The 27,471-nt window shown below is 50.7% G+C and overlaps 7 protein-coding genes across 7 annotated transcripts; 1 reads left to right on the forward strand and 6 right to left on the reverse strand.

Annotated features, from left to right (window-relative positions):
- Positions 1 to 8,833: 8,833 nt before the first annotated feature.
- Positions 8,834 to 10,028, reverse strand: PHACADRAFT_93033 (uncharacterized protein; the record flags this gene model as incomplete). Its single annotated transcript, XM_007394635.1, has 7 exons — positions 8,834 to 8,920; positions 8,983 to 9,171; positions 9,234 to 9,347; positions 9,404 to 9,502; positions 9,554 to 9,686; positions 9,741 to 9,886; positions 9,966 to 10,028. The coding sequence occupies 7 exons, from the start codon at positions 10,026 to 10,028 to the stop codon at positions 8,834 to 8,836; spliced, it is 831 nt and encodes a 276-aa protein (XP_007394697.1).
- A 456-nt stretch (positions 10,029 to 10,484) lies between these two features.
- PHACADRAFT_254227 (uncharacterized protein) lies at positions 10,485 to 11,620 on the forward strand. Its single transcript, XM_007394636.1, has 3 exons — positions 10,485 to 10,522; positions 10,579 to 10,663; positions 10,727 to 11,620. Exons 2-3 carry the CDS (start codon positions 10,601 to 10,603, stop codon positions 11,525 to 11,527), a joined length of 864 nt encoding a protein of 287 aa, XP_007394698.1. The 5' UTR covers positions 10,485 to 10,522; positions 10,579 to 10,600; the 3' UTR covers positions 11,528 to 11,620.
- Positions 11,621 to 12,908: 1,288 nt separating this feature from the next.
- PHACADRAFT_254229 (uncharacterized protein) lies at positions 12,909 to 14,360 on the reverse strand (the record flags this gene model as incomplete). Its single annotated transcript, XM_007394637.1, has 10 exons — positions 14,294 to 14,360; positions 14,202 to 14,236; positions 13,981 to 14,144; positions 13,817 to 13,880; positions 13,664 to 13,761; positions 13,516 to 13,612; positions 13,280 to 13,420; positions 13,210 to 13,225; positions 13,070 to 13,152; positions 12,909 to 12,959 (listed from the first exon to the last, which is right to left on the reverse strand). Exons 1-10 carry the CDS (start codon positions 14,344 to 14,346, stop codon positions 12,955 to 12,957), a joined length of 756 nt encoding a protein of 251 aa, XP_007394699.1. The 5' UTR covers positions 14,347 to 14,360.
- An 817-nt stretch (positions 14,361 to 15,177) lies between these two features.
- PHACADRAFT_254230 (uncharacterized protein) lies at positions 15,178 to 16,505 on the reverse strand (the record flags this gene model as incomplete). The annotated part of the gene is made up of 9 exons (XM_007394638.1): positions 16,251 to 16,505; positions 16,088 to 16,151; positions 15,935 to 16,032; positions 15,788 to 15,883; positions 15,550 to 15,690; positions 15,480 to 15,495; positions 15,371 to 15,422; positions 15,286 to 15,316; positions 15,178 to 15,229 (listed from the first exon to the last, which is right to left on the reverse strand). The coding sequence occupies exons 4-9, from the start codon at positions 15,810 to 15,812 to the stop codon at positions 15,225 to 15,227; spliced, it is 270 nt and encodes an 89-aa protein (XP_007394700.1). The 5' UTR covers positions 15,813 to 15,883; positions 15,935 to 16,032; positions 16,088 to 16,151; positions 16,251 to 16,505.
- A 1,066-nt stretch (positions 16,506 to 17,571) lies between these two features.
- Positions 17,572 to 18,895, reverse strand: PHACADRAFT_27643 (uncharacterized protein; the record flags this gene model as incomplete). The annotated part of the gene is made up of 8 exons (XM_007393992.1): positions 17,572 to 17,875; positions 17,926 to 17,957; positions 18,012 to 18,040; positions 18,188 to 18,328; positions 18,376 to 18,377; positions 18,429 to 18,671; positions 18,724 to 18,785; positions 18,836 to 18,895. 8 exons carry the CDS (start codon positions 18,893 to 18,895, stop codon positions 17,572 to 17,574), a joined length of 873 nt encoding a protein of 290 aa, XP_007394054.1.
- Positions 18,896 to 21,797: 2,902 nt separating this feature from the next.
- On the reverse strand, positions 21,798 to 22,990 carry PHACADRAFT_183446 (uncharacterized protein). Its single transcript, XM_007394639.1, has 5 exons — positions 22,885 to 22,990; positions 22,630 to 22,691; positions 22,223 to 22,573; positions 22,116 to 22,193; positions 21,798 to 22,069 (listed from the first exon to the last, which is right to left on the reverse strand). The coding sequence occupies exons 1-5, from the start codon at positions 22,940 to 22,942 to the stop codon at positions 21,953 to 21,955; spliced, it is 666 nt and encodes a 221-aa protein (XP_007394701.1). The 5' UTR covers positions 22,943 to 22,990; the 3' UTR covers positions 21,798 to 21,952.
- Positions 22,991 to 25,402: 2,412 nt separating this feature from the next.
- On the reverse strand, positions 25,403 to 27,193 carry PHACADRAFT_91175 (uncharacterized protein; the record flags this gene model as incomplete). The annotated part of the gene is made up of 9 exons (XM_007394640.1): positions 25,403 to 25,643; positions 25,698 to 25,830; positions 25,891 to 26,047; positions 26,098 to 26,204; positions 26,267 to 26,500; positions 26,549 to 26,620; positions 26,682 to 26,841; positions 26,898 to 26,923; positions 26,980 to 27,193. Coding segments are annotated over 9 exons (1,344 nt in total), but the record flags the coding sequence as incomplete, so codon positions are not given.
- Between the last annotated feature and the right edge of the window lie 278 nt (positions 27,194 to 27,471).

Genomic DNA, 27,471 nt, shown 5'->3' on the forward strand with positions numbered 1-27,471 from the left:
ATTGATGCTCAGCCCGAGGACGCCGGTCGCATCTACAGCCCAATGATTGCCATTCTCTACCTCAACCATCTAATGCATGGGTTCTTTGTACAAACCGTAAGAAAGACCGCATTCATTCCCCACCACATCACGTGCTCAAGCGCCGTCACGCTTCGCAGAGGATGCACCTGCTAAATCTATCTCCTCTGCGCAGACTCCAGTAGAGAACAAAATAAAGGCACAGTTCTCTAGTAAATAGTTTTAATAAACAGTCTGTGCCTCGATTTTGAGCAGTATTGCTCCCTTTCCCAAGAAGATAGAGTTGCAAGAATGAAGCAGTGGAGCTGACATAATCATTAAGTTCAACGACTATTAGGTCGGTGTATTGTATTGTTCCATCTATGTACATATTCAGAACTTACATTACATTCTTCGTACAATCCATGCCTGTCACTGTGATGAGACTAGAGGGAAATGAACCAGGTCTTTCTTAGTTCCAACAATGCATGACCGGTGACCTAGTGGCCGAGTCTCGCCCGGACGCGATAAGAGAGCTGACCAGCAACTCGTCTGTCATACAAACGAAGGCATAGTCCACCACTGATCATAATCAACTTCCGGAAGGGGGGAGAGGCGAGGAGGAATACCGTCTTCAAATTTTATAGCACATACAGGGCAAATGACATAAGGCGTGGACATATAAACGACCAGCATATGCATAAGTACAGAGAGTCCAAATTCCAACTTGAAGATTGCATCGTTCGTCACTCTGGTTAGGAAACGTCACTGACGGGGTGTCATGAATATTACATATCCTGGATGGTTCTCCCGGGTTCCATAGTATTCTTTTACTTTCTATACACCTCTGTATATTCGTAGAATATTCTAGGTATTCAGTCGGACATGTATAAAAGGAGCTCGTACTGCTCAATAACAAGCCAGACTCGAGCTGGTCTTTCCTCACCTATTTTTCTCTCGTCCGTCTCCTCAGCTTCGTCGTAGCCCAGTCCAGTTGGATTGTAGGTTGCTGACATTAGCTCGAGTCTCCACCAACTGCCCTACGATGATCCTCGTCACTCTCACACCAACCATCACCCATCTCCACACGACGATCCACCCAATACACACATCCGACTCTCACCCTAAATCCTAACCCTACCAAATTCTACCGCATCAAGACCCGGACCCCTGGAACCCTTTTTCGTGCACTTGCACAACCTTTTACCATATCACACACCCCGAAGCCACCTCTGTAATCACCAGCCCTTAGGCGGCTGAACAGAGCTCCGTCCAATTAGAATCGTACACTGCCCTACCATAGGTGGTGTTAAACGCTTTGCGCAGTGCAAGCGGATATTCCTGAGTACAACGTGGCAACTGGCTGAGGCTGGGCGTCGGAAAAGAGATAGCAGTTAGATCGACGATCCCTGTCAGGATGTCGGACTGAAGAGACATAATCGCTCTTTGGGCTGCTATACTATTCCTAGAACTGTATTAAGATAGCGTTTCGGCTCTTTTTTGGAAAAACCCTATCTTTGGCGAACTCTACCTCTGATCCGGTCGTTCCAACACGATTGGTCCCAGAGTTGCTGCAAGATAAGCTTCACAGACCCGATATCCTATGACCACGCCTTCCTGCGATTGTAGAGGACATACACACCGAGAGCTAGAGGGAAGATCTATCTATCTACGAGGTGACAATTTACGGTACTGCGCGCAACAGCCCTGCCCGCATTCTCCGGATAATAGCAATTGTTGTCCCCGGTGTAGGGAAGGACTACGCGGAGAAATAGTACAGAGAGTTACTACAGGAGCACCCGCAGAATCTATTGCAGCTCCACAACCCAGAGCATCCGGTTCAGAACCCAGAACCAGACGAGACACTCTTGAATCAGTCACTGACCATCTCCGCTCGATTGCCCTCGGAGAATCCGAAGCACCACCAGAGGGCCCACCAAACCCCGTGGAAGAAGCAGTAGAAGATTCTGATGCTTCGAACCCACCTTCTCGCCGTTCTCCCACTCCACCTTCATCCCCATCTGATCCCGGCGTGATGGCCGAGAACCAAAACAATGCCGCGCTCATAAATGGAAGTGCGATGAAGCCCGATGCCTTCGATGGCACGAAGTCCAAGTATATCGCTTGAAAGACACAGATGAAGCTCTATGCAGTGACGCAAAGGAAGCGACTGCCTGAGCAATTCGACAGGGTCTTAATGATTTTGTCCTACATGAAAGGAGGTCATGCTGGCGAATACGTCGCCACATACATGAAGAAATACGACACCAATGAAAACACGGTGATCCAGACCACAACGGAACTATGGACGGATCTGGATAGACATTTCCTAATCAACGAGCAGGTCGAAGCCTACGACCGTTTGCAAGCAATGCAAATGGGAGCGCTATTGGCGCAAGAGTTCTTCTCGAAGTTTGAGTTGTGCGCCTTCCAGGCGAATATTCACGACTTCGAAGCGCACTTCCAGGAACTCAAGTCGCTTCTAGAAAAAGCGCTCCGGGCCGACATCATTCGACTTCTGTACAATTCGTCGGAAGAACTCCCTGCCACATATGCACTCTACAAGCAACGGGTCGCGCGCATTGACCTAAATCAGCAACAGTATCGTCGAAGAAACCCTCAGTCCCAACGACAGGGACAGTTTCAACCAAGGCAGCAGCAGGCGCAAAACCCACCGCGAACAAACGCACCCGCACCAGCAACTTCCACCGCGCCAGTTCAAACACGGCGCGACGGAACCGGTGTTACATTCGGCGGCAGAGGGCAACCGATGGATTTAGATCAAGCGCGACGCCAGGGTCTTTGTTTCCGATGTGGTCAACAGGGTCACATATCACGAAATTGCCCTAATCGGCAACAAGCTCAACAAGTACGAGCCACGGAAACCCCGGTAGTTCCCACCACCAACACGTTTGCACCCCTCGCATCACTGAACGAAGCTCCTGCCGCGACGGCAGAACCATTCGACTGGAAGAAGGCAATTCACGAAGAAATTTGTGCGGCCATGAAGGGTTTTGCAAGCGGTCAGCCGGGCGCGTAGCCGAGTTGACTGAGCGTAATTTTACAAATTATCCGTGTTCTTGGTTTGGAGTAGCAACGTATATACCAGAAAAAGGGGCGTCCGCGGAGCGGCGCGGAGAGGCTCAACCCTCTTGCTTAATTCCCCCAAATAAAAAATTATTGCCTACACCAGAACATCAGACCAAATCTACGCAGTGGCAGCGCCACACACCTTGGACAGCGGCTTGGATCCGCCAATGGATAATCAGCAAAGAAGCCTCGGCACTTAGATTGCTGACTGAATGGGTACACTCAAAGAAGAGTGTTGATGCCTCTGAAGCCTGTATGAACCAAATCAGGCAGATGAAAGAAGAAGAAGGCATAGACTTCTTAAATGAACTAAGAAGGCAGCCTCGATTCATCCGAGGAAGGAAGGGGACACAAATGGACGTCCCCATGATCATAACCACCCTGGACACGCAGCAGCGATTATCAGTCAAAGCGCTATTAGACACAGGATGTACCAGATCTTCCATTGATGCGCAGTTTGTCCGCGACAACAACATCGCTACGAAAAAACTGCCATCACCGATCCCTGTCTATAATGCAGATGGCACGCATAATACTGGCGGTGCTATCACAGACTTCGTGGAACTAAGGGTGGGAATTCAGGACCATGTAGAACGACTTCCTTTCGCAGTCACAAATTTAGGGAAGACTCCAATTTTCCTTGGATATGAGTGGTTACAGATTCATAACCCATCTATCGATTGGCAAAAGCAAATCATTCAGTTTGATCGGTGCCCAATTACCTGCAAATACGCAGCCCAACTAATTGATATTGATGCCGATCATGAGGAGCCCAGCGATCTGGAGGCTCGCCTAGAAGAAGGAGATAGAATCTTCATTTTAGACCATGAAACGTACTTCGCGACGGGAGCAGCACGCATTTGCACCACAGCCACTGATTTAGCGATCAAAGAAAGCCTGAAACACAAAGCCAAGACCTTTGAAAATACCATCCCGAGTCACTATCACGACTACTCCGATGTATTTAGCAAAGAGGACTTCGATTTTTTACCGCAAAGACGACCGTGGGACCATGCGATCGAACTTACACCAGGCGCGCAACCGATCAGTTGCAAAGTTTACCCTATTTCTGTAAACGAACAAAAAGAACTTGATGAGTTCATAGAAGAGAACCTCCGAACCGGGAGAATTCGACCATCGAAATCTCTGTGGGCTTCTCCTTTCTTCTTCGTCAAGAAAAAAGATGGACGACTTCGACCCGTACAAGACTATCGAAAGCTGAATGAGCTGACGATAAAAAACTGCTACCTACTTCCTTTGATACAGGAACTAGTAGACAAGTTGAAGCAGGCGTGGTACTTTACGAAATTAGACGTCCGATGGGGATACAACAACATCCGCATCAAAGAAGGAGACGAAGAGAAGGCAGCATTTCTAACGAATCGAGGACTATTCGAGCCACTTGTCATGTTTTTTGGTCTCACCAATTCACCGACTACGTTCCAAACCATGATGAACGACATATTCCGAGATCTCATTAGTCAAGGACACGTGGTAGTCTATCTAGACGACATCATGATCTTTACTCAAGATTTAAAAGAACACCGTCGGATCACGCGGCAAGTTCTTCAGATCTTAAGGGAACACAAACTTTATCTGAAACCGGAAAAGTGCGAGTTCGAGAAAGCGGAGATAGAATACCTCGGGATGATAGTAGGAAAAGGAGTTGTTCGCATGGACCCCGTCAAGATAGAAGGAGTTGTCAATTGGCCACGGCCCGAAAGTAAACGAGACATTCAGGCATTCCTCGGGTTTACCAACTTCTACCGAAGATTCATCTGAGATTACGGCAAAATAGCAAAGCCACTCAGTTCACTAACGGGCAATGCTACTTTCGAATGGACCGTCGAACAAGAAGTAGCCTTCACAAGTCTAAAGAACGCTCTCTGTACAGCACCAGTGCTAGCCATACCTAATGACAACAACCCATATTGAGTAGAATGCGACGCCTCGGACTTCGCCATAGGAGCGGAATTAGCCCAGAAGCAAGATGGCAAATGGAAGCCTGTTGCTTATCTGTCAAAAGCCATGACAGCTGCTGAAAGGAATTACGAGATTTACGATAAGGAACTTCTCGCAATCGTGACTAGCCTTGATGAATGGCGTCAGTACCTCATGGGCGCCGTACATCCGTTTGAAATATGGACGGATCACAAGAATCTAGAATACTTCCGGAAGCTGCAGAAGCTCAACCGACGACAAGCCCGGTGGGTAACCGAGCTGGCTGAATATCAATACTCGTTACATCACAAGTCCGGTAAATCTAATGGCAAAGCCGACGGACTATCTCGCCAAAAGAGGCACAATGCAGGAAAAGAGGACAATTCCGATATCGTATTACTAAAACCAGAACATTTCCGTGCCTTGATTCGCAGTACTGTATTTAGTTTAGAAGGAATCGACCAGGACTGGGTCGCAGAAATTAAAAAACACAAAAAGAACCGAGATTCGTTAGTTACCGTAGCTTTACAGAACAAGGACAAAGACTGGAACGAAGATAGTACCGGACTCGTGACATAGAAGAACCATATTTACGTACCAGTAAATAGAAAACTCCGCGAGCAAATCATTGCTCATCACCACGATACCCCATTGGCTGGACATCCTGGTCAATACAAGACACATGAAATGGTCACACGTAACTACTGGTGGCCCCGAATTCGAGAAGATATCAGGAAATATGTGGCCGGATGCGAGAAATGCCAGAAGACCAAGGTTCATACGACACGTCCTACCGGACTTCTATTCCCCAACGAAATTCCTTCACAACCCTGGGAAGTAATCTCCGTTGACAAGATAGGCGTATTGCCGGACTCCTTCGGATACAATGCCATCCTCGTAATCGTCTGCATGTACTCTAAGCAGATAATCGCGATACCAAGTACCATTGAGCTTAACGCCGAAGGATGGGCAAAGGCACTCAGAGATAACATAGTCGCACATCACGGATTACCTCGAAAGATCATCAGCGATAGAGGAACTGAATTTAAGAATCAGTTTATTTCCGAACTGTACCGATCGCTCGGAATCGAAGCCAACCCCTCGACCGCGTATCACCCCCAGACAGACGGACAGAAGGAACGCATTAATCGCGAGATAGAACAATATCTCCGATTATTCATTAACTACTGACAAGCAGATTGGGCCGAATGGTTGCCACTCGCGGCCTTTTCATATAACAATAAAGTTCATTCGTCCACTGGGTATACTCCCTTCTTCGTCAATAAAGGGTATCACCCTTATGAAGGAATCCAACCAGTGCAAGAAGGACTAAGTGAAAACGTCCAACAGTTTGTCGATAGAATGGATCAAGTACGTGAGGATACTAGCGCGGCTATCAGCTTAGCGCAGGAAACCATGAAGCGCTTCTATGACAGAAAAAGGAAGGGCGGACCGGAGTACAAAGTGGGAGATAAAGTTTGGCTAGAAGGAGTAAATATCTGAACCGACAGGCCAATGAAAAAGCTCGACAATAAGCGATACGGACCCTTCAAAGTCAAACATAAAGTCGGCGCTTCTGCCTACGAGTTGGAACTCCCGCGTCAATGGAAACAACACCCCGTTTTCAATGAGAGCCTCCTTAGTCCTTCAAAGAACCCGCGTATCCCTCACAACGACGAGAACCGATAGTCCCCGACCTCGTAAATGGCGAGGAAGAATGGGAGGTTGAAGACATTCTTGATTCACGACGTGATCGGAACGGAAACCTAGAGTATCAGGTACTCTGGAAGAACAGTCCCCACGGCGATCGCCGTTCTTGGGAATCACGGGCGAACTTGACCAATTGTCAAGAACTCCTTCAGGAATTCCACGCTAGACGTCCGGACAAACCCGCACCCATGCTAATTCGCATTCCCCCTCTATTAACACGACCTGTCCATATACTCACACGTGATACCACTCTTTTGGTACAACAGATAGGTGGAATTCTCCCGAAGCAAGGGTCCGAAGAATCGGCTGGGTTTGACCTCTATTCAGCTGAAAGCGTTAAAATACCGGCATGAGATCGCAAAATTATTGGCACCGGCATAGCAATGCGCACCCCTCACGGAACGTATGCACGAATTGCGCCGCGAAGTGGGTTAGCAGTCAAAGGGATAGATGTCGGCGCTGGAGTCGTGGACCGAGACTACACCAGAGAAGTACGCGTGGTGATGATCAACTCTACCAATCAACCCTTTCAGGTACGCGCCGGCGACCGAATCGCACAAGTCATTTTGGAACGCATTGCGTCATGCGATATCGAGGAGGTGTCGAGTTTAACAGAAACTCAACGAGGATCAGGAGGTTTTGGATCGATGGGTAAATAATCGTGAGGACACGATTCTAGACGGGGGGGGTAATGTCATGAATATTACATATCCTGGATGGTTCTCCCAGGTTCCATAGTATTCTTTTACTTTCTATACACCTCCGTATATTCGTAGGATATTCTAGGTATTCAGTCGGACATGTATATAAGGAGCTCGTACTGCTCAATAACAAGCCAGACTCGAGCTGGTCTTTCCTCACCTATTTTCCTCTCGTCCGTCTCCTCAGCTTCGTCGTAGCCCAGTCCAGTTGGATTGTAGGTTGCTGACACGGGGTACTCGCCGGGCTTGAACCCGGACAGAGCGACCTGGACTTCTGCGGAGCCGGCTTCGGAGGCAGGAATGAGGGCCGAACAGTATTTCCTTGGGCGAGTCCTCAGAAGAAAGGCTCCGTCATTCATGAACACCACAGGAGCGTACAGCTTGTGGTTCGAAATAGCCCAAGCGCTGCCTTCTGTTGGAGCAAGACAACCGGCGACGATCCTGAAAAGCGATGACGGTGAGCACACTTAGGGTCCCTGCTTCGCAAAAATAAGTAGACATACGGGAAACGGTAGAGACCTTGTTGAGGATACCAGCCATCCCATGGGTGCATCAGTGCCTTGAGCCAAGGTGCCGAGTTCCTGCACTACGATGACATAGCTGGAGCCGCTGAAATCTCGGAATGACTACTGCGATAAGACACATGCATATTGATTCGACCCTTTGATTCGTCACACATTTGACCGTTGGAGCGGGCATTTCGCTGGGGAGAGCGATTAAGCGACGGGGCTCGATTACTTACCCCAAGTTCATATATGCCGATGCAGTAACGTCGGTACCGGTATAGTACCTCTGGATCAGTCACTCGCGCGCAACTATTGTTGCTGAAGCTAGTAGAGTGGCGACGATGCTTGCTTGACAAGCTGTTGAAAGAGAATGGGTATGTTCGGCATGAAGAGAAGCTAGCGTATATACCTGCGACAGATGCTCGAAATGTCGCCGTCGCAAAACAGACCTACGGGGCTTCACCGGTGAGTCCGACAGTAGTACCTGTCCCCACAGGCCATTAAACGCTTTGTGCAGGTATAAATGGCTTCTCCTCAAAGAGAAATGCAGAACGGCAATGTCTCTGAGTATTGAACTATATTGCAAGTCATGCGAAATGACATGGCGTGGTGGCGCGGGTCCGGGTACAAGGCCGAAGCGGAAATCGCGCAGAAACTGAGGCGCACCAGTGGGTCACCTCACTTGCTAGAGTAAAGTACATCTCCCTGTGTGCTGGAGCGACATGAACAAGTTTGAAGACGGTTATGAGGCAGATAGATCCATGAAAGAGGTAACGACTGACTAGGGTTGATGGTAGTTTGCAGCTCGAACACGGAAGGTCCATACGTGTGGAAAGGAGAGATGAACAAGATAGAACAGACACACAAATACACAGTCGCAATATGCGGTCACGACGTGGTGCTTCGGCGGGTAAGACGCCATCCATGGACGGTCGCACGCACTTCTTCCTCTCCAGGATCTTCCGGGAACATAGGCTAAGAACGGCCAGGTATCCAATCAGTAAAGTCTTGAGGACACGGCAATCTATGATTCTCACAGGGAACTTCTCTGTAACGATTACCTCACAGACCCACCCACGTTCTTTCGCTTTGCTGAAAAACTCCATGTCACGATGCGCGAAGTGAGGGCGATGGTGAGAGTAAAACACCAAGACACATGGAGGGTGAGGCTCTCCAGGTACAGTAGCACGGATCGCCGTTTCGGCTGTATTCAGTAGCGCATCATGCTGATGTGGGTATGTGTCAAATGGTCAGAGATGCGACATTTGCTCGAGCGAGACCTGCATACCTGAGAATGGTTGAAGATGAGGTCGGACATAATGATGAGGTCAAATCCTCGAACATTGGTCATTCTTTGTTGCGCTTCAAATATTGGCTCCAGCGACTGGCCCCAGGTGTAGCCCTTCGAGAAGACGAAGGTTCAATGCTAATGCACCATATGTAGTAAACGATACATACCATGACTTCTACGTTGTTGTTGGTTTCAGGAATGTTTCGCTTTACATTGTGCTTGAGATTATCAAGCAGAGGCTCGTCGGGATAGTCGGTCAATATGACCTGCCAAGGAGTTTAGTGGCACCTCTTCCGTGTAGCGTGAGCCTCACTCACACATTTCGCGTTGTTTTTGGCTGCAGCTAAACCAGGCAGGCCGCCGCCAGCGCCGAGCTCAAGGACTGAACCATCTCGGTATGTTTCAGGATGTGCGTCGAGATATGACGCGAAGGATCTGGCAGCGTTCCATCTTGCGAATGCCGCTCATTAACTTCGTCCTACGAGACGCGAGGGTGAGACGTACAGGTAGTGACCCCACAACGGGTGCGAGCCAACGAGTCTAATCTCAATGTCGGACCAAACGTCATGATCTGCGCTTAATGTACCAGGCTGTGGCACGCGGGAGTAGGTTGAGATAGTCGGCTCGGGAGAGGGTGGTCGGGGTGGTTCCTAGGCAGTCCGTAGCAGCAGGCATCGGGCGGATGAGAGATGTGAAAAATAACAGATAAGAGAAGCCAGTCAAACTAACAAGGAATACCGCCTCCAGATCGAGGTTAGCCTCGTCGTCGCCGCCAGACGTGTCATCGGGCATGATGAGAAATTGGTGGAAAGTCCCGCCGTACACCTGAATTGGTTAGTGCGGCGGGTCGGCAAACTCCGAGTGATGTCAATGCGCAGTCATCACATGATATGTGACAAGGCGTGACAGCCATGTTTGCCAAACGGCTTTGACCGCGATAATCCCCACGCTGCGGCGAAGATACGGTGGTAAGATAGTCGCAAAATTCTGAATTTTGCCAGGATGTAGACAAAGACACAGAAGTTGGAAGCATTTTCTTCTGCCGGACGAATTTGAGGCTTTGAGGCGTGACAAACGCGGGTCATGTGATGCACCCACAGACGTCATCATTGCATTGCGAATATGATTATGATTATAATCGATTGCGTCCAGCAACAGCAGCCTCCACAAAAGGTATTGAAACCTTGCACCTTGTCACTAGTTCTCGCTGTGACGCATCGTCTTACAGCCCCAACCACGATTCATCAGAGGACGATCGGATTATCTTCTCATAGAGAGCTCAAACCGTATGTTTACTTCTAGGTCTGCCGTGCACATGATCTAACGAGCATCTATAACGCAGTTGCGTACATAGAACATCTGTCATGTCTGCACCGGGCATCACCCAGTTCAAGGTTCTCCTCTTTGATGTCTACGCCACACTCGTTGTAAGTGGCGCCTGCTAGCTACAATGAAGATTGTAAGTCTGATGGGGACCGCTCCCTATCTAGGACTGGGAGACGGGAATATTCGAGGCTATAAAACCGATGCTAGGAAGACTTGGCTCGCCTCTTGCCAAGTCGAAGCGCGACACACTGCTGGCCTTCGAGAGCGTGGAAATTGACCTCCAAGCGAAATACCCCACGATGTTATACTCAGACATACTTGCGCACGTGCACGCGGAACTCAAACGACGCATCTCTAACAAGCCGTCCCTCCCTCACGGGGTCGCCACGGCGCCCGTCGAGGAATCCCGAGCCGAGGGCGCGCCGTCATCTACTCTTACCACGGCGGGCACATCTGCCGCTGCTGGCCAGCCCGCGACGCCGGGCCTGGAGGAGGATGACATCGCCTTCGGCAAGAGCATATCCAAGTGGCCTGTGTTCCCCGACACCATCGCCGCGCTCGCCACGCTGTCCAAGCACTACAAGCTCGCCGTGCTCTCGAACGTCGATCACCAGTCGTTCGCTGCCACCCGCGAGATCCTTGAACGCTCTGATACCGCGAACCAGTTCACCTTCGACGTCGTCTTCACTGCACAGGATATCGGCTCGTACAAGCCGGATCCGGCGAACTTTGAGTACGCGCTGAACAAGCTGGACGGGCTGTTCGGCGCAAAGAAGAGTGACGTCCTAGTGACCGCCGCGTCGCTAACGCACGACCATACTCCTGCTAACCAGCTCGGAATCAGGAGTTCGTACATTGCCCGAGAGGGCGCGGTGATGAGCCAAAGCAGCCCTGCAAAGTATGATTGGAGGTTCACGACGCTCGGAGAGATGGCTTCAGAAGTGGAGAGGCAGGCGAGGGCTTGAGCACCAGAGGGACTTACGGCGTGTCTATCTTTGCTAGGATGTCTCAGTATTGTGCCGTGATGAAAAGAAGAACGATCATGTGAAATGTTGTACACTCTATCAGCCCTATTCCCTTTTCGTTGGCTTGAGCCTCGACATAACCATCTTGAATCTTTTCATTGACGCCCACGATAGCGCTCTGATCCAGGCCTGCACGAATTGGAGCTGGTCGAATCTTACGTGCAGGTGGCAGCAAAGAAGTGCTCTATAGCAAAGGACCTGAGCCGTAACTAGAACAAGCGTTCGAAGCTGTTCGATGGCGACGCGGAAGGCACTGGCCCTGTGACTGGCGTGGATTAGTCCCATGTTTTCTTTCGCACGCATTACGTGTATGACGGCGACCAGTTGCATTCGAACCCTTTTAGCTGGAGTCATGGTCCCGAGATCTGCTCGAGCTGCATCATAGCGCTGCGGTCATTCCCGTCGAGCTCATGAAAGTGCAGGAGGAATCTTGACACGAGGATGAAAGGCTGCGTACGGACCCAGTACCAGTGTTGACCGTCGACTCCCGAGCTGTGCATTTACATGGTTACCGATGAAGGTGTCAACGGGGATCAAGACAGACTGGCACGCCTGCGAGTTGAGTAGCAGCGAAACGTATAAAACGGGCCACCTACACTGCCGTTCAGTGTGCACATCTGCGCTACATTTGATTGTCAGTAGCACGCTATGCGACGTCGTTAGCCAGGCCGCTTTCGGTAGCTACCACACTTGCACAAAATATGCCGTTCCTGGAGGCAAACGATTAGTGAGAAGCTGGGTTATGTTCCTCATAAAAACAAAGCGCTGATCGTCACGAAGGGGACGTGTGGACAGTGACATCCGGATGTCCAATGCACGGGTGGCGTGCCACTGCCGGCACGTCTTTGTCCGACTCAAAGCGAATGCAATTGCGTCCGCCAGAACCAGGGAGACCCGGTTAGCGATAGTCACTACAGTGCAGTTAGCTTGAGTACCTGCAACTGAGAATTTTCGAGGGCGTCAGTGACGAAGACAGTCCTCGCTGATATCGAATTACACACATTAGCTGTGGACAATCCTAATAGCGGACGACCGCCATGCATACAGAGCCGGGAGCCTTGATGTACCTGATCAGAGTGGGTATTGACAAACTGAACGGTCGCACGATAGATATATCGTGTTGATAAATTACGTACAAAATGTCTGCAGGGCACCAATTAGAAGTAGGACATCGTTGACAGGAATGAGAGTTACACATCTGATCGGAAAGAATAAACTCTTAGGCATGTTCTCCCTGCTACAGGTAACTGTGAGATAAATACTAAGTGGACGTCAGATGGATTGGAGGAGGTTCGAAGAATTCATCGTTTGATTGCGGGCCGCGGCTCGTCGTAGGTCCAAGAAGAAGCGCGAGATGAGCGTTGAGGTCAGTCTATGGCTGGTCAGCGGATGATCTGGGGTTGACGTCGCGGCAGATTGCTGACGTACGGTGAGACGTAGTAGGAAGGGGGGTTGTCTCCCTAGTCGGACACCTTAGATCGCGAACATTCATGACAGCTCTTGAGATACCTACTGATACCTGAGAAGCCACCACAATCTGGGCTAGATTAACAACGAGCAATATGCTTTGGTGGAGATCGTAAGAATTCTGCCCATGCTGTGACCCGGGAAACTGTACGCACAGGAAATAGAGGGAGTCTAGAAGCTGTTAGAAGAGACAGCTCGGACAGGATCCTCCAACAATCGACGTACCGTCTTTGACAAGAACTTCGCTTAGGCCACCTTTGATCCTCATTTTCAACGCTCGTTCCTTGACTTGCATTGTTTTGAGAAGTGTAAGGAGAAGGGCAAGGCCATCATAGGCAATAGTGGTTGCACGATTTGCGATTATAACTGTGAAGCCATGAGTCGAAGTCATTCACAGGAAACCTAACGTACATCTGCCATTAACCAATTAGTAACCAGACATGTCTATAGCGTGAGGACATACTTGCTATACGATGCGCTTGTCATCCGCTGTATGCTCACTGCGCAGCCAAAAGTCGGCGATGGCGCAGTCTGGGTATTCTTATGAACATCTATGATCTGTTGTAACTTAGCTCCGTATAAGTCGAGCCCGAAAAAATGTGCGTTTACGATGTTTAAGACAGGAGACACGAGAGATAACGCCAGCACCGGCAAGGCTGGCCTCCAGTCACGGCCCCAAATGGCATATACACGTAAGGTGGTAAATGCTGACAGAGCTATCAGCGAATTTGGGTGGACGTTTTCAGAATGCCTGGAGCATACCTGAAAAAATGAGCAATGCGACGACGAGCAGAGACTGTAGTATACGAATAAAAGCTCCACAGCTGAATACTTGATCAGGCACATGTCACATCCCCACATGTAAGACCGTTACCTCTGTCTGTAGGTTAACATCAGGCGGCAGCGCTATACATGTCCGTACGGACCTTGGCATCTTGAAAGGAAGCCTGCTCCAGTAGCTCAAGAATCGTGATTAGAAGGTTGACATAGCGATTTGCTATGAAAAGCATCGTCGCCGGGTTCATCTTCTGACTCCAGATCCAGTGAACTTCGTCATCAAAGGTCACGCAGTAGTCCCATAAGAAGAGAACTGAGGAGCGAAATAAACATATAAGGAAGGCGTTTGAAAAATGGAGAAGAGACCTGCCTCGTGCAGAGAGGCTGAAGTAGTCTGCTTGCAGGCTATATTGGCGGTATAGTATGTCAAACGCTGCACAAGCCATAAGGCAATGCGCTCACAAGTTCTCGTAGTTCACAGCTGCCGCCGCCTCGGTCTCAGATGTAGAGGACATATGAAAGCCTCGAGGTCGAGATACTAGGTGCGTATAAGGTACAGTTGAGGTCTGGCTTTCTAAACAGTCGGAAAAGCGCAGATGCCGCCAACCTCCCAACCGCCTCCCAATCGCCTCTCAACCGAGATCTGAGCGGGATCTTGGGATGCGCAGTTGATGTGACGATCAAAAGAGGCGACTACGAGCTTGAGTCTCACGAGGCGCATCATGATCAATTTGCCTTTCTCAGGACTCATGCACGCATGATTGGCGTCAGGTCATATTTAGGCATTCCGACGCTTCTGCCGGCTTCCAACAAAGCGCGATCGTCACAAGACAGAGCACACCCTTTCTGGCACCTGCAAAGCTGCAAAGTGATGCCACAAGGGAAAGGGGCACAAGAAAAGAGAAGAGAAGAAACAAAAGGGAAAGCCAGGATCCTGAGCCGCCACAAATTTTGAGCACGAGGTCGACATCTAGAGTCACTACTGCGGCCACTTGCAATTTGTCTCCAAGCAGCCATCCCGCCTGTTGTGGGCAAGTTGTCGAGACTCACCGCTATCCCCTTCGGACACTGATATGGCAAGTTTCATTCTCTGTTGGCTTCTCGTATTTTCCTCATACCTTTGTTTGAATAATACAGAAACTCTATTTTATCGAAAGAAGAAGCAAATAGACTCTATCACCTCCATGTCTTGTCCTTCGCCGTGATACCCAGTACATGACTGTGCTCGAACAACGGTCCCGCAAGGCTTCTAAGCTCGTGAATGTTAATTGAAGATCCCAACCTGGACAGCATGGATGTCATATGGATCGAAGAAAGTTCGAAGAATTCATTGTTTGATTGCGGGCTGCGGCTCGTCGTAGGTCCAAGAGGAAGTGCGAGATGAGCACTGAAGTCAGTCTACGACCAGTCAGTGGATGATCTAAGGTCGACAACGGAGTAGATTGCTGACATACGGTGATACGTAGTAAGAGAGAGAGTAGTTTCCCTGGTCAGAGGCCTCAGATTGCGAACACCTGTCACACATCTCGAGATACCTACTGATACTTGAGAAGCCACCACAATCTGGGCTAGATTAATAACGAGCAAGATGCTTTGATAGAGATCATCAGAGTTTTGCCTACATTACCAACTGGAGAAATGTGCTCACAGGAAATAGAGAGAGCCTAGAAGTCATTAGACAAGGCAACTCGAGCGATATTCTCCGATAATTGACGTACCGTCTCTGATGAGCACTTCGCTCAGGCCACCTTTGATCCTCATTCTCAACACTCGTTCCTTGAATTGCATAGTTTTGAGAAGTGTGAAGAGGAGGGCAAGACCATCATACGCAATTGTGGTTGCACGATTTGCAATTGTAACTGTGGAGCCATGAGTCAGAGACATATATCCAGGAAACTGGACGTACATCTGTCATTGTCTAATTAGAATGCGAGCATGTCTATAGCACGAGGACATACTTGGTATATGTTGCACTTGTCATCTGTTGTATGTTCACTGCGCAGCCTAGTGAGGCGGTGGCGTAGTTTGGATACTCTCATCGATGTCCATCACCTTTTCTGTATTAGCTTCGTACAGCTCGCACCTGAACAAAAAGTTGCCTACAATGTTTAAGATAGGAGAAACGAGAGACAAAGCCAAAACTAGCAAGGCTGGCCTCCAGCCATGACCACAAACGGCATACACACGTAGGGTAGTGAATGCTGACAGAGCTATCAGTAAATTCAGACGGACGGTGTCGGAATGCCCGAGGCATACCTGAAACAGTGAACAATGCGATGACGAGCAAAGACTGTAAAATGCGAACAAAGGGTCCACAACTGAGCATTTTGTCAGTCGCATAGCGCATCTTCAGTTATTGAGACAGCTACCTCTGTCTGGAGGTTACATCAGGCGATAGAATTCCAATGCACGTACGAACCTTGGCATTTTGGAAGAAAGACTGCCCCAGCAGCTCAAGAATCGTAATCAGAAAGTTTACATAGCGATTTGCTATGAAGAACATCGTCGCCAGGCTCATCTTCTGGCCCCAGATCAAGCGAACCTCGTCTTCAAAGGTCACGCAATAGTCCCATAAGAAGAGCACTACAGGATAAAATTAATGAATAATATGGCGTTTAAGACATTTAAAAGGGACTTTCCTCGTGCAGAGAGACTGAAGTAGTCTGCTTGCAAGCTGCATCGACGGTATGTATGTCAAATGTAGCACGAACCATGAGGCAATGTGCTCACAAGTTTGCGTGGGTTGCAGCAGCAGCTTCTTCGGCCCCGGATGAAGGGAGCATTGCAGTAGGCCTCAAGGCTCGGGGTCGAGTTCCTGGATATGTTTGAGTATTTTTTTTTAAATCTGCGTGAGCGAGACGCTGTGCACCACAGTGTCAACCAACGGTGCACACCAAGGCGTGAGTGAATGAAACCCTGTCTGGATATCAGAAAAGCTGCCAAGCGACATCGCAAGAGGAAGGGGGGAAAAGGAAAAGCCAGATGGAAGCAGATACGAAAGTCGTCCTGGGACGCCACAATCTTGAGCGTGTGTACACAGCCGAGGGCAGGATCCTCAGCCGGGGCCTGATACGCAGGGTGGTAGCTGCCGTGTACATGAGTGATAGCAGCCAGAGCAGTAACATTCCACCTAGTCTGCGTGCATCTCGAGCGTATGTCACTTCAAATTCCGCCCGATGACGGTCGTGGCCAAGCGGACGACGTGTGCGTCAGAAGCGCCCAGAAATGTGACACTGCGCGAAAATTGATAACAATACCAAATTTGGTCAATGTTGTGGTGTCGGGGGCAGTTTCTTGTCAGTGGCTCATCCACGTCCACAGACCTGTCCGCCTTCTGTGTTTCCCCGATTGGAATCGACGCCACTAGTCGAAATATCTTATGGATGTCCTCGAACATATGCTGGCACGCTAGGCACGACAGCTCATCGAACGGCGCGAGCTCGCTAGCCGGCCGGTCCTCCAACTTACGGAAGAAGCGGTGTTATCTCGGCTCAAAAAGCTCGTACATCCCGCGACAGGCCATAGTGGGAAGCTAGAACAGCCCTGCGAAGTATGGTCGGAAGTTCATGACGCTTCGGGAGATTGCCGAGGAGGTGGCGAGGCGGGCAAAGGCGTGATGATTGGAGAGCATTTTGATATGATATACCAGTGCTGTATTGACGGTAGAACCATCGATTCACACGTGACTAAGTCTGTGGCCCTGGAACGTTATACAGCTTGTCGGCCCACTCCTCTCTCTGCTAGCTTGAGCCAGCTTCAAAGTTACTATCCCAGGTTCTTCCTTCGGCGCCCGTGTGTTTCCCTCCAAAGCTAGATCCCAAAAGCTCTGTGTCCTGCCCGTCTCCGTAGTGTCCGAATTCAAGTACGCAGGTGTGCTTGAACAATGTCCCCTCGAAGCCCGAGGCATTATCGCTGTTGGATAGCGACCCCAAGCCGGGCAGATTGGATGTCAGGTTAGTCGAAAGGAAGGGCTCGTCGTATTGTTGCGCAGCTTGCCGCAAGTCCAAGAGAAACCGTGAGATCAATACTGAGGTCAATCTACGGCTGGTCAGTGGATGATTTGAGATCAACAACGCGGCAAGTTGTTAACTTACGGTGATACGTAGTAAGAGAGAGAATTGTTTCCCTAGTCATGATAGCCAGATCAGCAAACGCTTGTAGCAGTCCTGGTGATACGTACTGATACTCGGGAGGCGACCACAATCTGGGCTAGATTAAGGGCAAACAATATTCTTTAGTGATTATAAGAATTCTGCCTGGTATAACACCCGGTGAAACATGCGCACAAGAAATAGATAGCGCCTAGACATCGTCAGACAAAGCGGATCGAGCGATATCCTTTGGAAGCTAACGTACCATCTCTGACGAGAACCTCGGTCAGCCCGGACTTGACTCTAAACTGCAATGCTCGCTTCTTGACCTGAAGGGTTTTGAAGAGTGTCAGGAGAAGAGCAAGGCCGTCATATGCAGTTGTGGTTGCACGAATCACAATTGTAACTGTAAAGCCATGAGTCATAGACATGCGCCCATAAAACTGAACGTACATCTGTCATCGTATAATCAGCATTCAGGCCCTGTATGCAGTACAAGGACATACTTGCTATACGTCGCACTTGTCATCCGTCGTATGCTCACTGCGCAACCTAGTGCTGGTGGTGGCGCGGTCTGGACACCCTGATGGATGTCTATCACCTGGTGTGTATTAGCTTCGTACAACTCGAGCGCGGAAAAAAGATGCTTGCGATGTTTAAGATAGGAGAAACGAGAGACAAGACCAAAACTAGCAAGGCCGGTCTCCAATCGCGACTCCAAGTAGCATATACACGCAGAGTAGTAAAGGCTGACGCAGTGATGAGTAAATTAAGATGGAGACTGCCGAGATGTGGGCATACCTGAAACAATGAACAAAGCGACGACAAGCATAGACTGTAGCACACGAACAAACGATCCGCAGCTGAGTACTTTGTCAGCCGCATTTCACGTCTTGACTTATGGCACCGTTACCTCTGCCTGCAGGTCAACATCGGGCGGCTGAAGCATTAAAATTTGCACGAACCTTGGCATCTTGGAAGGAAGCCTGTTCCAGCAGCTCAAGAATCGTAATAAGAAAGTTTAAATAGCGATTTGCTATGAAGAGCATCGTCGCCAGGCTCATCTTCTGGCCCCAGATCAAGCGAACCTCGTCTTCAAAGGTCACGCAATAGTCCCAAAAGAAGAGCACTGCAGGATAAAATGAATGAATCAGATGGCGTTTAAGACATTTAAAAGGGACTTTCCTCGTGCAGAGAGACTGAAGTAGTCTGCTTGCAAGCTATATTGGCGGTATAGCACGTCAAATGTGGCACGAACCATGAGGCAATGTGCTCACAAGGTCTCGTAGCCTGCAGCCGCCGCCGCTTCGGTCTCAAACACAGGGAGCATTGGAGTAAGCTTGGAGGCTCGAGGTCGAGTTCCTGAATGTGCGAGAGTGTGGTTGTCTATATCCGCGGAAGCGAGGCGCGGTGCCACACAACAGTGCACACCGAGATGCAATCGAATGGGACCCTTTCCGGATATCAGCATAGGCACCATGTAAAGCCGCGAGGGAAGAAAGGGAATTCAAAAGTAAAGAGACACTAACACCATCTAGAGACGTCACGGTTGTCGAGTATAAGGCCACTGTTCGTGCATTAGGTTGATCAATCAAGGCTCTTGAGCTGGTGTGTTAGATCGCAGTCCGCAGTGCCTAGAGGCTGTGAGCAGCTACATTTTGCTCAGCCTTGTGAGTTTCCGGAGTACATCGCCGAACTTTTGCCTAAATACCCCAGTGGTGGGCGGGAGGAGGAGGACGGGTGCAACGGGAACTTTGCGCAAAATTGTGGCGCCGGCGGAAATTGCCAAATTTAGTCAACGTTGTAGTAGTGTCCTGCCCATCGACCCATCACTCATCCGACACAGATGTCTATCTCTCCTGGATTTCCTGGTTTCCATCTATCTAGACTGCACGGAGCTTTTACGACACAGTGTTACGAGCTGAAGCGCCTTATAGATGCTCCGTAAAACTTCGTTACATGCGGAACCGGGCTGCTCGCCGAACGTGCACAACATTCAGCAGTGGGAGAGCACTGCCTGCTCTGTGTACTCAGCCACCGTACTGGTAGGCATATGTAACTCAGGCGGAAGCTAAGAAAAGACTGCGACGGTCAGGTACCGTCAATAGCCCTCTGCCCTTCGTAGCATATTGGACGGGTGGTGGGCTTGATTCATGAATTCATCGAAGAGAGTCCGGAAGCGCAGCTCACTGTTCTTTTTTGAGCAACAAACTGACACGGGCTCACCCCCGCACTCTTCGTGAAAGTGAAATTTGACGGAACGCAGGCGCAGTCTTACTCAAAGAACATGATGCCTCTCGGCCCTCACTTGCCGTATCAGGACCTGGACAGTTAGCTGCATACTAAAGCCTCGCAAATGATGTGGCAAGATGCATCGCCGTAGTCTGAGCAAGGATCTTGTGAGTTACGTCTTATTCTCGCTACCTTGCACATGCTCATCGAGAACTACAGCTATTCAGCATGCAGATCAAGCCTGTTATCGCATCCCTCGCCCTCCTCGCGATGACTCGGAGCCTCGGAATCGTTGCTGCACCTACACCCGACCACTATACTATGTGAGCATTGTTACAGGACTGCCGCGGACATATGCTGATAGTAACCATGCATAGTAGTGAGAGCAATATCTCTCCCTGCAAGCGGTGAGTAGACCTCGTCGTCCACGCCAATGGTGAACCCTCTCTGACTTGTTGTCATCGAACATCTCACCCGCCAGATATATTGCTGGGCGTCAGACACTGCCCTGCTGCTGCTGATGGCCAACCGCTCTGGGGAGTCTCGTCCTGGAGTTGTACTCTCCCTACGCGCTCCAATACATGCGTTCTCTTCATGAACTGGAGCGAGAGCATCTAGCTCATCGTTGTGCATCGGCCGACGGAGAGGCTAGTGGGTCGGGAAAATCGAACGTGCGGCCGTTGGCTTCGAAGACGGCGAAGCAACCTCTAGCCGTCTGGAGACTCATGCCGTCCGCCTTTTCCCTTTCCATCAGTCCAGTTTTCACGGGCTTGTGCGGAACGGTACGGTGAGCCGTCGCGTCTCACCGATGCCCTCGCAAGATTTCGTTGCACACGAAGTGTAGCTCGACCCCCTGCGCAGAATAGACGTCGGCTATTCCAGCGTATTGACTAGTACTGCCGTCCCATCCTCAGTACACGTTTCTACTGGCTACCTACCGAGCAGACTCGTAACCAACCTGCACGAAACGCGGCGATATGCTCAACGACACATCAGGGCCGCCATTAGCAATGCAGGAAGACCGTTTGTTCCGCATACCTGGGAGCCCTGCTCTGGGAGGCGCTGTATCCGCATATATGACTCAAAACGAGGTTGAAAAATGTCAGAGCTCGATCATGCCCTATCAGACATCATCCCGGTTTTTGCATCACGACGAACGGATAGTACGTGGCTGTGTTCAATAGCGGCATGCACGCACCATTACGAAGATCCACTCCACGCCGCTTACCAGTCTCTTTTTTTATCAGCAGCTGGACATGAGCCTCCTGTTAGAGCTCTGCACAAGTAACAAACTTGATCGGGCGGTGTCTGGGAAACAGCGCAAAGGATTAGCGGATATGGTCGGTTTCGGACCCCGATATTGCGTTCTCTAGCCCTTGCCTGCCGTTTTAAGGCCTTGGAGGTAGGTGGGATACAAAGGACCTGCGAAAGACACAGTGGAGTGTCCCATCGACATCCTAGCGAGGGTCTTGTGAGTTTACACATCGTTGCTGCTCTCTTTCATGCCTTCTCAGTTGAGCCATGGTCCTCCCGAGTCGTCCAACATGCAGATTAAACCCGTTGTCGTTTCTTTCATGCTCCTCGCGGTGAGCATCGTGGTCGTTACTAATCCGAAGCCCACCAGCCGTGTCAGCCCTCACAATCGGTGAGCGAGCCTCGTAGCTTACGCCGGAAGATGCGTCCCTCTGATGTACTGCCGCCCAGCGACAACTCGCTTGACGCGCGTCAGATCAGTATAGACCCGTGCTGCTGCTAGCTAATGAATTCGAAATGTGTTCTGTGCAGTACATGCTTCTTGTTAACGATCTAGAATGAGAGCACCTAGTTCGTCGCTGCGCGCCGATTCGACAGAGAGATTCGCAGGGCAGGTCGGGAAGTCGACGGCGCGGCCGTTGGTGCCGAACACGGCGGAGCTCTACAACCTCGAGCCGTCAGCCACCTCTGCATACAGTTGCACTCACAGCCAGATTCGCATCGTAATAGACTGGATAACCAGGCTCCCGCCGTCGAGCGCCGCGGAGGCGAGGTAGTCGTACTTCCTGGGCCACATAGCGCGCCACGAGCACACCCACCATTGCGAAGTGAAGCCGATAATGACGGACGCACACCACTGGCTATCGATAGAGTTTGGTAGGGGCCGATGTAGAGCGCAACGATGGGCATAGCGATGTGCTCCGTTGCGTGGTTGAGCCATGTACCCTTCACAGTGTGTCGACGCACGAGCCACAACAGAAGAGGGAAGAGAGCCCGGGATCACGGAGCAGGAGACGAGCGAGTAGGGCTTGCCGCTGGTAAGGCTAATGAGGGAGTACGAGCGGAGGAGAGGGAAGGAGAGGAAGGAAAGCGGCGGGCAGTTCCTTGCCGACCGCACCCAGAGCCACAGAGGCAGATCTGTACTGCTAGACGATCCAGCACTCCACTGTCGCCCTATGAGATAGCAGATAGCAGATTCGATATTCGAAGTCAGTAACGTACCTTACGTGTACTGACAGGGTCCGGCAAGATCTCTCTGTTGGCGTTCACGATAATGGTCATCACTGGGACGCGTTAGTCAAAACACAGAGTGAGTCATGCGTACTGTATAGCTGAAGATGGATCTTAAGACGGAGCCTGCCATCTGCGCAGCGAAAGCGACCCTCAGTGGCAGCTTAGTGTACTAATCAAGCTTGAGATCTGTCCATCGAGCAGTGTGTCAGCCGCGAGTCTCCGGTCAGGAAGCAGCGCACGCACCTTGCAGCACGGCCAGAGTCTGGAGGGCGGTGCCTCTTCCGTACAGGTTTACGCACATGGCTGTACGGAGGCAAATTGTTCAATTCTCGGCAAGGCACACTGGAAGGGCTCAGGCACGGACATGGGCTTCCCTGGATGAATGAATGCCGCAAGATCTCTGCACGTGATGGAAAGCGTCTGGATGCCCGTAGCTGTGGCGACTGGTAGTCATATCTAGCAGAAGGGCAGGAACTGCAACTCGAACAGACAACCATGATGGTGTTGGTGGCGGTGAAGAGAATGATACACACCATTGCATAAGCGGCGTCGGAGTCGCGGACCGTGGGAAGGACATCTCGACCAACTAGCTGAGTGGGTGGAAGTAACAGACATACACTGCATCCGATCCCAACGGCGAGAGACGCGACAAAGAGAAGGCCACCGCGGAGCTTCGGCGTACTTCCTCATTCCTACGAAACGACCCTGAGATGTGCTGGAGAGGGTCGCTTTACGGGGAAGGCACTTACACCGGTAGCGCAGGTCATTTATTTCATGGTTATCCTTCAGATCATCCCAGTGCCATAAGAGCACATGCACAAGTGTCACGCCGAGGCTGAAGTTGTAGCACGTCTGGCTGACGGCGTTCTCGCGGTATACTGCGGGAGGCCGATCTCGGCGAGCTTGGCCTTGTTCATCGCGTTCTCGGATATCAGGATCGCAGTTTGGTTGTACGTGCTGTTTCCGCGCCGAACAGGGACGTTGGCATGAAGACGAGGTGCAATGAAATTGTTCTCATGGAACGCGAGGGTGAGGACGAGATAACCTATAGCTATGCGCACTAGGAAGCTGATGTCAGAGTGCGCAGTTGCTTCCACGTACAGTACGTGCTGATCCGCGTCTTGCGTGGCCAGATGAGGGCTGCCCTACGTGACAAGTGACCAGCTGGTGCTAGAGCTGGGCAGACCAGTGCCCTCACTACTAGACCCAGGACCAAAGAGGTTCTGGACGAAGGGCGAGCGACTATTGTCGATGAAGCAGAAATAGACCATTCCTAGAAGAAGATCATAGCAAACATCATTTTCAAAAGCAGTTCCTCTTCTTAAAGCGATTATAGCACGGAAACGTATGATGAGTAGAATGTGAGGGTCGGGTACAACAAGAGCGTGCGCACTGTAATCCCGTCAGCCCTTTCTGTATCGGTATGGTAAGCTGACAGGGCTTACGAACTCCTGCCATGCCATAGCCGAGCATCTGGCTGGCAAAGATCTGGAATTTGGCGGCCGCCACATTCGTCGTTTCGTTATAGAAGAGATCTGCTAGCCACTCGGTCAGTGAACTTCTGACCAGAAGTCTGGCATGCGTACTTGCCAGAAGCAGTAGGTATAAATGGTAGCAGGCGCGGAACCGAGCACGCTGGGGCTCGACCGGAGGAAGACGGTCTTGAGTGTGATCATCCGCTGAGTCGGATCATCTTCCGTCGAAACGACCTAGTACCGAGGGGTTAGTACTGTGCAACATCAATAAAACCTTCAGACACGCCTTCAACGCAAGACCTTCCGCCTTCTGGATGATCCCAGAATTCGTCTCGTCCGATGCATCGTCTGAGCCGTCAAGGATGTCAACCCTCGCAGCCGATGCTTACTCTACATCGAGGTTCTTGAGCAACATGTCGCTTAAGAATATGCGTGTCATGTAACGAGACAGGCATATCTCACCAACTGAAGCAAGACACGATGGAGTTTGGAGCAAGTTGCGCCAACGCTAGCACAATCTCCACTCCCACTCCAAAGTGATTTCTTCACATGGAAGTCTCGTTTCGTGTCCAGGTCCGATTCCGCAAGCAACGTTCAGGGGACTACACGCGACATGGAGAAGATAGTGGTATTTCCTTCTCCCTATCGTTCGGCGCCCTTTGCAAGTAGAGAGCCGTGGAATGCGGAGGTAACAGGAACTGATATGGTTTCGGCACTCAATGAAGCAGATATTGGAGCTAAAAGGGGGGATTATCAGCGCTCAGAGCGTCCCCAGGATGGCGGCCGTCCTGCGATCGTCGAAATACCTGGTGAATAGCAGTACTTTTCTCGCACAATATGAAACTGTAAAAACCCGTCGTATCGCTCGAGAGATTGAGCTCGTCTACTGTTCAGAACAGCTGACCAGTCGCCGTTCCGGCGAAACGGGAAGGGCGGCTCGACACTCTCGCTTGGCAAAACCTTCTGTCAGAGCTAGATACGATATTTCAGTCCCAGCTCCCGGAGGCCAAGGCGCATGACATCCGTACCTGAGTAGACAGTGCAACGAGCCGAAGTCAGGCGCGGACTGTTTGTATCTGTTTGAGCACGAGCGCGACTTAGGCGGGGAACACGGTTGGCTGGGGGCAGCGACCCACACTACGAAGTATCAAGCCAATCTATGCAAATCGTGTAATGGTGAACAAGCCTACTATACAGACAGTGGAGTGAACAATATCCTTGGTAAATGTAGAGCGAACAAGACTGACGTGCTAGAAAAGACGGCGCTCACTCTGTTTTGGCTTTCTTTAGTGCATGACAGCCTGCGCTGCCTCTGCATCGTGCCTGGCTTCAGCCTTACGCTCTGCTGCAAGTCGCTGACGGACTTTCTCCACCTGATAATCCCAGTCCGTCCGGAGGCAGATCCACACACTCACACCTGCTTCGTAGACGAGTGCAATGGTGAGGCCAATCCAGAGGCCCAGAAGCTGCCAATCCCTCTTGAAAGAGAGCCAGAGACCGAAGGGAATCCCGAAAACATAATATGCACTTCGATGGAAGATGTTATCGATGATGAAGATAGCCTGAGAACAGGAAACACACCTAAGATTGAGCAGCGCGCCGGTGAACTGTTTGCCTTGCGCGCGGAGAATACCAGCTGTTACACCACCGAGGCCATCAAAAAGTTGAAAGAGCGCGACAATTGGCAGGATATATGCTACCAGCGAGACGACACCTAGCAATGCCGTGATAGTCACTTCGGAGAGCTTTTAGTATGAAGACGTTATATACGTACTCAGGTCGTCATTGAACAGATAGCCCCACGAATTACGGAAAACCATGAACATCGTGCTCCAAATGAGGCTGATAAGGAGGGCCATGAGCATCGCTGCCTTCGAGACATATGACGCACGGATGGCGTTTTCTTCGCCAAGCAGATTGCCAATCCTGCGCTGGCATTGAGTTACATGCCGTCCAGACGATCAACTCGGACTCACCGGACGGAAGTGGCAACCGCAAGTGCGAACGGCGCTTGGTAAGTCGTCGACGACGACACGAGCAAGACGGACTGCGCCGCGAGCGCGGTGGGCCCAAGCAAGCTAGCCGCAACTAGCAAATTTTTGGTGAGCTCCACCGCTCAAAATTAGAGCAGGCGCGGCCAAGTGACTCACGCCCGATCAACTCCCAAGACCACCACTCGGAGGCAGTTTGTCCGACACCCGCTAAGCCAAGCTGCACAAGCACACCGAGGCTCGTGAATGACCTCCGACAGATCGGGTGCCAGGCTGTGTGCGGCACAAAGAACATGCCGTAGACTATCGAGCAGAGTGAGATGAGGTTGAACGAAATTGCCGTCGCGATTGGTGCTCCGATGAAACCGAGCCGGATTGGTTTGGGTCCCCAGACTAAGAAGCAGTCAGATCAAACACGAACACGAGGTCCAGCAGACCTACCAAGAAGATAGTTAAAAAATGCATTTATGGGCGCGATACATATGATGATGCGTGTCGGAACGGTGAAGAGTCCTACGGAGCAATTTCAGCATCGCGTGTTTCGGAAGATATGTAGTGATCGGTGATCGCGCACCCTGTGACTGGAAATACCGCCGAGAGATAGCATTGAACGTGTACGCGGGTAGGCCGAGGACAGCGAACTTCAGGTACGTCGCCGCTAGGTGCGCAACCTCGGGATCCTGTCTCAGAGCAAGCAAGATAGCCTCCGAGTTGAACCAAATAAAGGTAATTGGCTGCCAAGCGGTACTTTTAGTCGGGATCGGTCCGCTGAGAGGCAAAACACACTCACCACCAAGGCAGCGGCCATGACCACAGCTGAAACAGCAAAATATGAGCAAGAGGACGCTGCGGAAGAATAAATAACTGCCCACCCATTCGCTGGGCCCAAAGGCCGACGAGCTGTGGCTGTGAAGATGTCCACGCACTCGGCAACATTGTGTCCAACGTGCTTGCGAAACCCTGGATAATGCTGTAGCCGGAGACGCTGGCGGTCATCGAGCCGAGAGTCGAGGCTGCCAGAGCTGTTGTCGACAAATGACCTATCGATATGACTGAGGCAACGACGAGCGAGTATTCCAGAACGTGTGTCCTGGTAAAGATCCATGGTCAGTCAGCTCTGAAGGAGATTAGCTGAGCTCTGAAACTTGAGCTTCAGCCCGCTGTCTAGTACGTTCAGTCCCTGGAACGTGCAGACAAAGTTAATCTCGTCCGGGGCACGTGCAAGGCCAGTGGGAAGACCTGATAGAGTTGCATCAAAGTAGCTTGACGTCAGGGATCACCTCCAAATCGGAACGGCGGCCGCAGGCTCCGAAATGAGTCGCGCGACATCCTCGACATCGTCGGAGTCGACGATGCCCGCCGTG

Source organism: Phanerochaete carnosa (genome assembly GCF_000300595.1).
Source record: "Phanerochaete carnosa HHB-10118-sp unplaced genomic scaffold PHACAscaffold_4, whole genome shotgun sequence".
In the NCBI taxonomy this organism is placed as follows: Eukaryota; Fungi; Basidiomycota; class Agaricomycetes; order Polyporales; family Phanerochaetaceae; genus Phanerochaete; species Phanerochaete carnosa.

Coding starts and splice junctions, on each gene's coding strand:
- PHACADRAFT_254227 (XM_007394636.1), top strand. CDS start 10,601: ATGTCTGCACCGGGCATCACCCAGTTCAAGGTTCTCCTCTTTGATGTC. Junction 10,664..10,726: donor ATGTCTACGCCACACTCGTT/GTAAGTGGCGCC, acceptor CTCCCTATCTAG/GACTGGGAGACGGGAATATT.
- PHACADRAFT_183446 (XM_007394639.1), bottom strand. CDS start 22,942: ATGTGCGTAAACCTGTACGGAAGAGGCACCGCCCTCCAGACTCTGGCC. Junction 22,574..22,629: donor ACCCTGTCAGTACACGTAAG/GTACGTTACTGA, acceptor ATAGGGCGACAG/TGGAGTGCTGGATCGTCTAG. Junction 22,070..22,115: donor ATTACGATGCGAATCTGGCT/GTGAGTGCAACT, acceptor TCGAGGTTGTAG/AGCTCCGCCGTGTTCGGCAC.